Consider the following 12,842-nt stretch of genomic DNA (forward strand, 5'->3'; position numbering starts at 1 on the left):
TGTAATTAAATTAGATGAAAAATGATTAAACTTTAATTTTAATTTACAGTCAAACAAGTATAAGTAACAAAGTAATAATCACTAACTGATTTACATTTTAACTTTTTTTGCCTTAACTAAGGGGAATCTTATCACCAATTAAAAAATGTCTAACAACTTAATCTGATATTGACTCGATCTATAGTAATTAATAATTCATAGCCGAATTCTACTGGAAAATAATACCCGAATCCGATCTGTACCCGGTAAAACCGAACCAATTATTAACCGACGACAGTCCGAGATCGATTGACTACTCGACACGAACTTCAACTGATACCGAACCGATGCTAACCCGATAGCTCAAATAACTGATCTTCAACCGAACCGTGACTAACCGACCTGACCCGAGTGTGACCCGAATACAACTGAACCGAATGACACCCGTCCGAAACCGACCCGATCATCCGAATGAACACCTCTAGTCGGGGTGAATGAAATAGAAGAAAATGAACTAAATAAATAACACTCCTTTTTTCCTGTTAAGTTCGCACTTATTTCTATTTCCATTTGTTAGAATTATATTGCCCTCTTTCTGTTTTTGCAATGCATTTTTTTTTTATTTCATCTCATCTACTTTATTTTATTGATCTATCTTATTCTTTAATTACAAATTAATATAAGTTTCTAAACAAATGAATGGTGTATATTTGAATAAATGTCAAACCATGACAAAAAAAAAATGGCACCAAAACATATTGACATAAAATTTTATCAAACATTTAAGATTGGAAGATTAATCTATGCCCATATGTATCCCCCTTCTTGTGTTATCACACATAAAACATGCACTCACATCAATTAAGGAGGGGAAATATAAATATAATGTGTTCCCTCTATCCTTCAAAAATTATCATGGTGACACAATATCTTTACCGCTTGTTTAGTTGTCAATATTAATACAAATTTAGTTTAATTTTATAAAAAAAATTTATCGACAAGTTTAATAGTCATATATGTTTATATTTTAATTTTGTGTTGATTTTAAATTGTGAAATTTATTAATAAACTGAAAAAACAAAATTTAAGTGATTAGTAATATTGAAGTAAACTTACTAGCATTGAACTAAAGTAGAATGATTAAAACTAAACTGAATTAAAAAATAAGCTGAAAATATGACGTAAAGTTTGTTCTCTAGAGTTATCATCATACCTAATATCTCCCACTCATAAAAACCATAACCGAAGAATAGAAAACAATAGATAATACTACTTATCAAAATTTACAAATTTGAGAACCTAGTACTCTTCTTCACTCATATAGCCAAGGTCATAACCGCGTTCATCATACTCGGGGTCAGTCAATTGCCTAGAAGTCGATTGCTTAGACGTCGATTGACCAGACGTCGATTGACCAGACGTGGATTGCCCAGATGTCGATTGAATGCTTTGGATGAGGATGCGCTTGTATTTTTCAGGATGATCCCACCATGTAGGCGTCAAGATGATGGCCCGTTCCAACCAATATCTATCAACCATAATCTCCTTTCCTCTAGAACTCTTGAAAATTCTCTCCCATTTTTTCAATACACGCGATAGACGAATACTCGGTTTGCCTCCAAATATATACTTGATGAAGTCCTTAGCTAGCAATCTCATCTCAGCGCCACGGATGATATACACGTACTGGAACATAATTGAATTGATATTGTCAACATAAAGAGACTCAAAATAGCATAATTTATATGTCAAAATTTAACACCCATATCTATATCCTATATGATTGAGCCTCCGTAAACATCATCATCATCATCATCTTACCATATATGGAAGCTATAACCAAGATTTGAGAAGGCTTGGATCATAGAAAATCATATTATAGAAGATAAGAATCCGTAAATATATAGAAGTAATTCATAAAAAAAATTAATTGTGTTGTATGAATGTCTGAACATGGTAGTAAGACAGATATCAAATATCACTAATATTGTGTTCGGATAGAGAGAAATAGAGGAAAAGGAAGGCGAGTGATTTAAATGGATGGAGGATCTCTTGTTTAAATAACGAAAAGAAAGTGGAGGGATTTGGAGGTGAGGGGTTCGGAGGGAAAACATAGACAAATTTTGTTAAGAATACAATATCTTCTAAAGTGAAACGATTTCAAGGAAAAACACTCATTTTCCTTCCTTTTTCCTTCCTTTCCAAACAAACAAGGTGCACTCTCCTTCCTACTCCTCCCCTTCCTTTCCTTTCCTTTCCTTCCCTTCTCTTTCCTTCATTTTCATTATTTTCTCTCATAATTTGCCATCTAAATATATTGTAAAGGTAGCAAGTCGACAATATTTTAGACAAGTGACCAACATCTAAAAATGAAGTATATGAATAAACTTAAGATGTTAGTATACTATAGAAATACACATTTTATTCTCATTGGTACTGATAGGAAATTTGTTCTTACCAAAAAGATCAAACCCAAGGTCGCCATGACCACTTGTATAGTCTCATCCAATACTCCGGAGGAGCCTTCCTCCTCAGAGCCACCTAATCCACCAAAACCACCGCTGCCACCACTTCCACCACCGCCTTTACCGCCTGGAGGAATTCCGCCTTCATCATAGTATTCCCGCTTCTCAATCTGCCGTTTTAACACATCTACTGCAGATTTTTTCCCAAAATTTTCAAATGCTTTTCCAAAAGATTTCCACAGAGGTTCCTGAACACCACACACAGTTGAAAATAACAGTCAAAACAGAGTCAAGATTGGACAATTCAGCTTGTAACCAGAAAAAAGATCAGTCCATACATTTTGCCCAGATGATGATAGTTAAAAACTATTTTCTCAGGTGTATTGATCTGTTCTCTAATTGCTCAGTCAGTGGAGCTAAGACTTAGACTAGACTTACTGGAAGCTTTGTGGGAAGATAAGTGAAACTCTAAAGTTTTATATCCCTAAAAGCCATCGAATCAAAACTCACCGGTTACATTACGTAATAACGCCCATAATATAACATGTTTGAAAGTTGCCCTGATGTTAAATCCCGTTATATAACGGTGCATGAAATTTCACGGTCAAAACACCTGAGTCATTGACCGTTACGTAACATCAAACTCCCGTAATTTTATCGTTATAATGAAGTTTCACCGTTACTACGCTATTTATCCTCCCGTTAAAATTTCATTAATACCCATTAATTTTAATTATTACGATCACTTAAATTATAGTTACTCATAATTTTACTTGATAGACAAAATAATTAACTAATAACTAATAAGTTAATTAATTATACACAAAGAATCTCAAATATTGCAAATATAATAGCTTGTAAGTTAATTAATAATAGTGCTTCGACAACAAAAATGCAAGTATAAGTTCAAAACTCCTCTTATGTGAATTTTTTTTTCTAATATCACACCGCATTGGCTACGATTCGCGTCACTTCTCCGTTATAACCGTTTTTCGTGACATTATGACTGTTTCTGCAAACGCATCCGCGGATGCGATTTTTTCCCATGCGTTCGCAGCTTAACCCTTAGTTAAGAATGCTGCCACCGATAGTGGATGATATATACATTTTGTAAGATACAAACAACACTAACAACAACATTGCATTACCCTAGTAAATGGCTCCCAATGCTATTAAATGGCTCCTATCTAGAAAGGGTAACAACTCGCAAAAGGTCACATGTATACAACTTTACCCTCGTAATAACAAAGATGCTTTTAATTAATCTTTAATTACAGTCATGCCATATGCAAGCCTGCAACTTCACATAAACAAAAAGTGCAAATAATTATTAAGCCATTTTTACTACCTTAGTTTTAAGAGGCACAAGGAGCACCGAGACGCAAAAAGTCCAGACTTTTTGTATGCAAGGCGCACAAATTCGATAAAAGCTTCAAACTCAGTTTTAAAGATACTTAATACTTAAAACAACGTGATATTCATAATATAATGACATATAAGTAAAATATTTACAACAGGAAAAGAACAAATCCACTCAAGGGCTAGGCACTAGTCCACTACACTGATTGATAGGGTGAGATGAAATAATTTCAAAAAAAGAAAAGCCAAATGAGAAAAGATGAGAATACGGTACACTAAGATGAGCTCACAATCCACACAAAGAGCACAAATCCTTTCTCTCTCAAACATATAGCAACAATGCCTTAGATTTAGATTGAATTTGTAACCCTCCCTGAAACTAATTAACATATAAAGTTTGCATATCATCTTTCACCTTCCCTCAATTTCCCTGTTGATACAATCACTTTAAGGCATTTAATCAGTATGAACGATGTGAAACAGAAATTTGGGTAGTATTGCAAGGTAAAGTCTTACATCAGCAACCACATTATATATACACATTAAAGTGACTATATATAATACTACCTCCGTTTCAATGACTTTATCCCATTTGATTTTTTTGACACTATTCACAATTCACTCTTAATTTGTATTTCATTCTTAATCGAAAAGTTAAAACATTGTCAAGTGGAATCTTATTTAATTCGTTTCAACGCAAGGACTATTGATATCAAGTTTTTATAATTTTTAGTTATGCACCATTAGAGATATTAAGTCTTCAATATATGTCTTGGCAAACGTGCCCAAATAAAATGAGACAAAGTCATTGAAATGGAGGGAGTAGTACTGTTGTAATCACTATTACGTTGTGATCTATGAGATATGGATGATGGAAATTACACATTTATATAATACTCCCTCCTATTCTTCTAATTAATCTCATTTGACTCCCTCCTATTTTTTTAATTAATCTCATTTGACTTTTTCACAAATTTTCAGATGGGTCAAATGGGACCACTTAAAAAGGAGAGCGAAAGGGTAATAACTAAATTGTTAATGGTTTTTGTTACATTAATTGTAATAAAGTAATTTGAGTGATGGTAATAGGTTAAAAACACATATTATAAATAGAAATGGAAGTAATAAGGTGATTTAATTTTATTTGGAAATGGGACTAATAGGAAGAATAGGAAGGTGTATTAATTTTACACCACGTTAATCTTACCAAAGCAATTATATGTGAGTCAATTTATTCTTCTTGTATTGTTGCCTTGAGTCTTTGGTACTTATGTGTTGGAGTTTTGATCCACCAAATCAAGTCGACTCACCTTAAGTCTATGATGAACCAAAGTCGAGTCGGATTAAACTAATTGCTCGAAGAAGTTGTGTTCGGAATGATATCTGAGCCGGTTTTTCTAGCTCGCCACCAAAAAGCCGACTCGGCTTATTGTTTTCTCTCGTTTAAAGCTTGCTATGTTTCGTGCTTTAGTTTATATCTTGTCAGTATATATTGGATAAAAATCTATAAATACCCGTTCACATACCTCCTCAAGGATGAAAAAGCCATGCAAAAGATAAGCTCTTACATTATGATAGTGTAAAAAGACCCGACCATTTAAGCAAAAGTTTATTCCAGTAACTTGGACACTATTGCAAAATGCATATCTATATTACCATTTACCTGATTTCCATTTCCAGCTCTAGCTTGCCCACCAGATGAACAAACAGGCACACTCTGTTTCCATTTAAACGCATTGCTTGTGACCTTTATTGGACCCGGAAATTTCAATGGAGGACAGAAAACAAATGTTGCAGGAACCAGTGGTAATGAGTGTAATCCTCTTTTGTTGTGTATGCTAATCAGACAACCCTTAGGGCATGCTACAGTATTAAGCTGCGTAGAAATCATTTTTACAACTGCAGAAATGGAGTCAAAACTTCATGAGTTGCACCAAGGGCTTGATCTCTAATTATTTCTGTGTATGAACGCAATACAAATACAGAAGGTTACAATCTTTCCCAAATCCACTAAACCCTCAAATCTCAATAATCTATACTACTCCGTCCCTCTGAATTTTTTGTGAGAGCTTTTTTAGTCAATTGGGGCAAACTCTACGAGACGGAGGGGTATAATGGAGTATACTCCTAAGAACTGAAAAACATAAGCATACCAGCCAATAAAAGTAAACTGATAATACTAAACAAAAGCATCAAAACGTGCAATGTCCCAAAATGATACACAAAAAAGCACTTCCATTTAACTGAAATTTAGGGACTTTGGTGATACAAATCTATTTTATGGAAGCACAAAATAGAAAACAATGTTTTCCGTATACACTTTCATCTTCCGTCAACTAAAACCAACAAAATTGGGGAAGAAGGCACCAACATTATAAAGTATAAATAAGAATTTCAAACCCAGAAAAATGGTAAATTGAATTAGCTTACCTTAACCAAAAAGAAATTCAACCCATAAATCAGACATTATTACTATAATTTACCCATAAATGGAACCCAACAAGATGGGTGCAACTAAGGTAAATAAAAATGATAAATTTAAGGTATGGCACTGCAATAATGTTTGCAAAGACTATCAAGCTTGACCAAAGTGGGGTATTTCATGCTTAGAACCCACATAAAAACCATAAATGGGACCCAAGTAACCCAACAAGACAAATGCAACTAAGTTATACAAGAAATGAGAAATTTTTGAGTGATGGGCATTGAAAGGATGAATTAAACAAACCTTAAAAGTGCATAGCTCAAATCAGAAGATTGCTTGAGCTTTCTAATAGCAGCATCCCTTGCCGAACGGGAAATAGAGCAAGGGGTTCGAGTATTATCAGCACTAACTAATTCGGAGGGTAAACAACGTCTTACTAAAAGGGTATCGCAATTTAGGGTTCTTGGGAATGAAGTAAGAGGATAGATAGGATGGCAAGGAATGAGGATTGGTGGTATTCACGGGTACAATTTCATCAAAATATAAAGCATGATTACCTGAATAAAATAAGTGAAGGTGGATTAAAAAAGATGTGCAATCCTGAAATTCAGCAAACCTAAAAGCAGACGCAACTAATCGCTATTTTACAGCGAAATCAATTACAATGGCGAAAATGGAAGATAGAGAAAGTAAAAGATAGAGAATACCTGAAGATCAACGACGAAAAGCTTGTGAGCAATGAACAACAATGACAATGGCGGATCAATAGAGAACAGAAAATCGAAAATAGAGAAAGTAAGAGATGAACAAATAGGGTTTGAGAAGAAAGTGGCAGATTGTAATTGAAATGACAGGCCTTAGAGGATGAAAATGAGAGGGGATAAGGATCAGAGAATGAGGAGATGAACAGGGCTTTTAGGTTTTGGTCCTAGGATGAGGAAGAGAGGATGAGAGGAAGAATCAGTGGAGCGGCGCACAAAATAATAAAATAATTAAGAATTGATTTTGCTATAATAATAGCAATTATTAATTAATTATGAATAATAAATAATTTTAGGGTTACTTGGTGATCGGTTTTTATAGGTTAATTATACAAAAAAATTAAAAATATTAATAGTTAAAAGTTATAATCAAAAAATAAATTTACTTGATTTATCTTTCTAATTTTTTTTATAATTTACAGCCGTTTAGTTGATGGTAATAAAGTAATGGGAATGAAATATTGCAATGACAATAGTAATAAAGGAATGGATATGAGAATTGATAATGAAGATTCTTTTGTTTAGTGTGCATGACTAAAGAATGGTAATGGAAGATAATATTCCATTGATTGCATTTGGTTGTTAGTAATAAAAAATGGTAATGACTCTTAGTTTCATTATTGTATATTTGTATGTAAAAGCATTATTGTATCTAAATTATTCTATCTAATGATTCTTTATTTAATAATAATATTTTTATGGATAATTACATACATTGCCTTTGTTTTCTTCATTATTTTTTTTCTTCAGCTCGAAACAATATTACCTTATTTTATTACTACAGTAATACTTTATTACCATTACATCCTCATACCAGGTTGTTTGATGGTAATAAAAATGGCCATTTTTAGTAATTTCATTACCTTATTTTATTACCATCCATTCCCATTGAAGGCATCCAAACAACCAAATTTTTTATTACTTAATTTTATTACCATTACCGCCCTCTAATACCATGTACCAAACGGGCCGTTAATTTTGTATTTTCTTTTTTATTTTTAATGCAAAATGACTTATTTTATATGTATAATGTTACATTGGTACATTCTTAGCAAACACTCCTTATAGTTGTGATTATTAAAGTTCAATCAAAAATTGGAATTATTATAAAAAAAATCAATGAAAGGTTAGATTATTTGTGTAATTTTATATTGAATCTTTCAAAGTCACGTTTACTCACATTAAAAATCTAATATGTACTTATAAATGTCTATATATTCCTTAAATCATCACCTTAAAAAGCTCATATTTATCGTTTTCTACTTCATTTAGTCACAGTTTACACTTCTTAAATTTACTTTTATCAACACTATGAACTAAGTTCATTTACGAACCTATTTTATGGTGGTATTATATAATTTTCAATTGGCAAATTCTGAGATAAAGAGGTAGATCTTAAATTAAAAAAATCAAAAGTGTTCACAAATGAGGTTGAATACGAGTCTACTTAAACTTGAATTCAAGCTCAAATCCTAAAGGGGAATAACTAAATCCGACTATTAAATTTGTAACTCTGCGTTTTAACATATCTTAATTAATGAATTCAAGGGTTTGTAGCCAAATCCTACTTGCCAAATACTACTAAGTAAAATTTTGATCACCAGTTCAACAAATTACCAATATACTCACATCACTGGTCATTATAGTTCTTAGTATCTATTGATCACCTTATTTTGGATACGAAATTCTACATATATCATTTTCTTAATGTTGATATATACAAGCTAAACAATACAAGCAAAAAAAGGTACTAATATTGTTTTTGAGATTTGTTGAGCCCTAGGCAAATCATTTACTGGGGGGGCCACTTCACTCTCTCAACTTATACTTTCGTTATCATTTATAAACCCAGTCACTATATTTTGTGTTTTCAAATGCAAATCTTAACCCATTTTTAAACATGAAACCAACAATCTCATTCATTAATTTTACATGTAAATTTCTATCCATATAGGGATGACAAAATGGGGGGTGGGTGAGAGAACCTTCCCCCATCCCAATACCCGCCTAAAGTTTTCTTACCTGCCACCCATAGTAGGTAAATTTTTCATCCCCACACTTGCCCACGTGGATATATACCCTATACCATCGCTGCCCAATTCAATTGCCTCATCCCCACCTAATTTTTCCGCCCCATACCCACCTCATACCCGCTAGATACTCTACACATACCCGCCTGAATTTTATTGAGAAATACAATAGTAAAATTCTCAAAAAAAATCAATTTGTAAAAAAATAATAAGCATACTAATTAATAATTTCACTTATATCTAAATCTCTTTGAACAAAAAGATGTATATGAAAGTACAGGATACTACATCATATTTTTTCTATTTTTGTTATTATTCTTCATTATTCTTCCTAATATTTTGTTCCTTTTTTTTATCTTGGGCCTTTGTGTATTCAAGGCCATTTAGGTTTTTAGTTAGAGTTATATATAACTCTTCTGAATTTTCAGCATGGAAATCTAATAACTCAACCATTTGCTCTTGGTTGTTTAATTCTATTGATGTTTCCATACAACCTAGTGTTGCAAGACACAAACTTGCTTTTGAGATGTGGAATGACTTACAGGAACGCTATGCTGTTATGAACGGACCTCGAATTCATCAACTTAAAACTAATTATCATACCCTTCGTCAAAAAGGGATGAATGTGGTGACTTATTATAATATATTTAAAGGTTTGTGGGACGAGTTATATGGTGGTGAAGACTTAACTTGTGGATGTACTTGTGTTGCAGCTGCTAAGTTAAAAGCTTAGATTGAACGAGATAAAACCCATGATTTAATGTTGGGGTTAGATGATGAGTAGTTTGGGGCTCTACGCACCCAGATCCTTGGTTTGGATCCATTTCCCACCTTTAATAGAGCTTTCGCTAAGGTTTCTCAAGAAGTGCGTCACCAAAGCATCTTCCGTTTCCGAGATAATAAATCTAAGGTCCTTAGTTTTTCTGTTCAGGCCGCCTCCGTTCCAACGCAAGTAGCCCCAAAATTTTCCCCAAACTTAAATCCAACTCCACCTATTATGTTATGTGATTATTGTGGGAAACAAGGCCACACTATTGATATCTGTTATCAGAAACATGGACATCCTCCTAGTGGAACTCGAGGTTGTGGTCGTGGTGGAGGTCATGGTAGGAGCAGAGGGGGAGGACATAAGCCTACACATACCGTAGCTGCTGCTGAGTCAAGCACACAAATATCTTCATCACCATCTACTTCTAGATTAACTCTTGATCAAGTGTAACAGCTTCTTGCACTACTCAACACTTCTTCATCCAATGATAGGCTACATAGTACGCCGATGATTCGTAACACTGATTGGATACTAGACAATGGGGCATCCCATCATATTACGGGATTTTTATTCTATTTAGTTGACTGTATTGATTTAACACGCAACCCGTTAGCCTTCTTGATGGTGTGCACATGTCCGCAGTTAAGCAAGGAAATGTTCATCTAAGCACGGGAATTGTGCTTAAGAATGTTTTATATGTCCCTAATATGAAATGCAGCTTAATCTCTATTCGTCAACTAATTCAAGATTCTTGTTGTACTGTGACATTTAATGATAAATTTTGTTGTATTCAGGACCGACAATACGAGGACGTCGATTGGTTAGGGGGAGCTTAAAAATGGGGTGTATTATTTCAAGATAGAGATGCCACAACTTCAAGCTCATGCCATCACTACTGATACAACTAGAATGCTTCATCAACGTCTCGGTCATCCTTCTAGCCAAATTATGTCTTTTATTTCTACTACAAGTAGACAAAGTAGAGTTAAGAAATTATTAGATAAGTGTGATGTGTGTTTTCAAGCAAAACAAACTCAAAATATTTTTCCCATTAGTAACAATAAAAGTTCAGAACTTTTTCATTTAGTTCATTGTGATCTTTGGGGACCATATACAAAGTCCAACTTTACTGGGACTCACTATTTTTTTTACACTTGTTGATGATTGTTCTCGTTCCGTATGGGTGTATCTTTTGAAAACCAAAAGTGAAGTTAAAAGTTGTTTTCTTCATTTTTTTACTCTCGAGAAAACTCAATTTAAGAAGGTGGTGCAAATTGTTCGCTCAGACAATGGAACAGAATTTCAACCTTTGATGATTTTTTTTCTGATAATGGCATTTTTTTCCAGTCTTCTTGTGTCGATACTCCACAAAAAAACAGTCAGGTTGAAAGAAAACATCATCATATTCTAAAGGTTGCTCGGGCACTATGGTTTTAAGCACATCGTCCAATGGAATTTTGGGGGGATTGTGTGCACACTGTCGTTCATCTAATCGACCAAACTTCTTCAAGAGTTTTAGGCAGTGAGACACCTTATGAAGTTTTGTTTGGAAATCCACCTCAATTAAATTTATTAATAGTGTTTCGGTGTGTATGTTATGTTCATAATAAGCCTCGTACTAAAGATAAATTTGGGCCTAAAAGTAGACGTTGTATTTTCCTTGGGTACCCACATGGTAAAAACGGGTGGAAAGTTTATGATTTGGACATAAAAGAAATGTTTGTGTCGCAAGATGTTCGATTTGTTGAAGAGGAATTTCCTTTTGCTCAAATTTCTCGTGATCGCATTTCCTCCGAGATTGGATCAAACTCATCATCCACTGAAGATTGGTTTGATGATTTGAATGTGGACCGAGAGCAGCAACTAAGCATGTCTCATCAAGTGCATGAACCTGTTCAACAAATGAACAACCATGCGAATCACATTTCTGTTGACTCAATTAATCATCCTAGCAATAGTGGCACTAGAGCAAGTTTAGATGAGCAGCCCACATTGCTTACTGATTCTATTAATCATCCACTTGATCACATTTCAGTTGACTCTAATAATCTTATTGACCATATACCTTGTGTGCGTCGCTCACCGGCATGGATGTCCGATTATATTTGTCATTCTGCTTGTACTACACACCCCATTTCGACGTCAACCTCTGCCTCTTCTTCGGCCCCTCTAGGTATTCGGTATCCTATTGCAAATTATGTACAATATAATATTTTCTCTAATGGTCAATAAAAAGTTTTGGTTGCTACTACTGCTAACATTGATCCCACGACTTATAAAGAGGCAGTTTGCGAAGAGAGATGGAGAAAAGCAATGCAGGTAGAGATTGATGCCCTTGAGCGCAATCATACATGGGACATTACTAATTTACCACATGATAAGAAGCCCATTGGATGCAAATGGGTTTATAAGACTAAGTATCGATCTGATGGAACCATTGAACAACATAAAGTTCATCTCGTTGTTCTTGGTAATCATCAAAAGAAGGGAGTGGATTATGGTGATACGTTTTCCCCTGTTGCAAAAATGGTTACTGTACGCACTTTTCTAACCATTGCAGTTGCTAAAAAATGGAACGTCCATCAATTAGATGTCAATAATGCTTTCTTACATGGTGATTTGTACGAAGAAGTTTACATGAAGCTTCTTCCCAGTTTTTCTCCAACCTCTCCCGCTAAAGCATGTCGACTTCGCAAGTCTCTTTATGGTCTTCGACAATATCTTAGGAATTGGTTTGCTAAACTTACTTTCGCTTTGCGCACTTATGGGTTCTCTCAATCTCCTTCTGATCATACTTTGTTTACTCTTCGTCAAAGGAATGATATATTAGGTTGGTTTATGTTGATGACATTTTATTTGTTGGCAATAATACTGATTGTGCACTATTTATAAACGATATTTACATACCTGTTTTCAACTAAAGGACATGGGACCCCTTAAGTATTTTCTTGGTATTGAGTGTGCACGTAACCAGGAAGGGATGTTTTTATGTCAAAGAAACTCTCGATATCCTAGATGACACTGGTCTATCTTCATGTAAACCCGTTGATACCC

At 34.2% G+C, this 12,842-nt stretch overlaps 1 protein-coding gene across 4 annotated transcripts; it reads right to left on the bottom strand.

Annotated features, from left to right (window-relative positions):
- Positions 1-1,116: 1,116 nt before the first annotated feature.
- LOC130823652 (uncharacterized) lies at positions 1,117-7,217 on the bottom strand. Of its 4 annotated transcripts, none has more exons than XM_057688365.1 (5): positions 6,936-7,217; positions 6,532-6,785; positions 5,467-5,761; positions 2,438-2,692; positions 1,117-1,665 (listed from the first exon to the last, which is right to left on the bottom strand). In XM_057688365.1, exons 3-5 carry the CDS (start codon positions 5,692-5,694, stop codon positions 1,279-1,281), a joined length of 870 nt encoding a protein of 289 aa, XP_057544348.1. In that variant the 5' UTR covers positions 5,695-5,761; positions 6,532-6,785; positions 6,936-7,217; the 3' UTR covers positions 1,117-1,278. The 4 variants fall into 4 exon arrangements, with proteins under 4 accessions (XP_057544348.1, XP_057544349.1, XP_057544347.1 ...); XM_057688366.1 differs by having other exon boundaries at positions 5,467-5,702; positions 6,936-7,196; XM_057688364.1 differs by lacking the exon at positions 6,532-6,785 and having other exon boundaries at positions 5,467-5,702.
- Positions 7,218-12,842: the final 5,625 nt, after the last annotated feature.

This window comes from Amaranthus tricolor, chromosome 9 (genome assembly GCF_026212465.1).
Source record: "Amaranthus tricolor cultivar Red isolate AtriRed21 chromosome 9, ASM2621246v1, whole genome shotgun sequence".
NCBI classification, from domain to species: domain Eukaryota; kingdom Viridiplantae; phylum Streptophyta; class Magnoliopsida; order Caryophyllales; family Amaranthaceae; genus Amaranthus; species Amaranthus tricolor.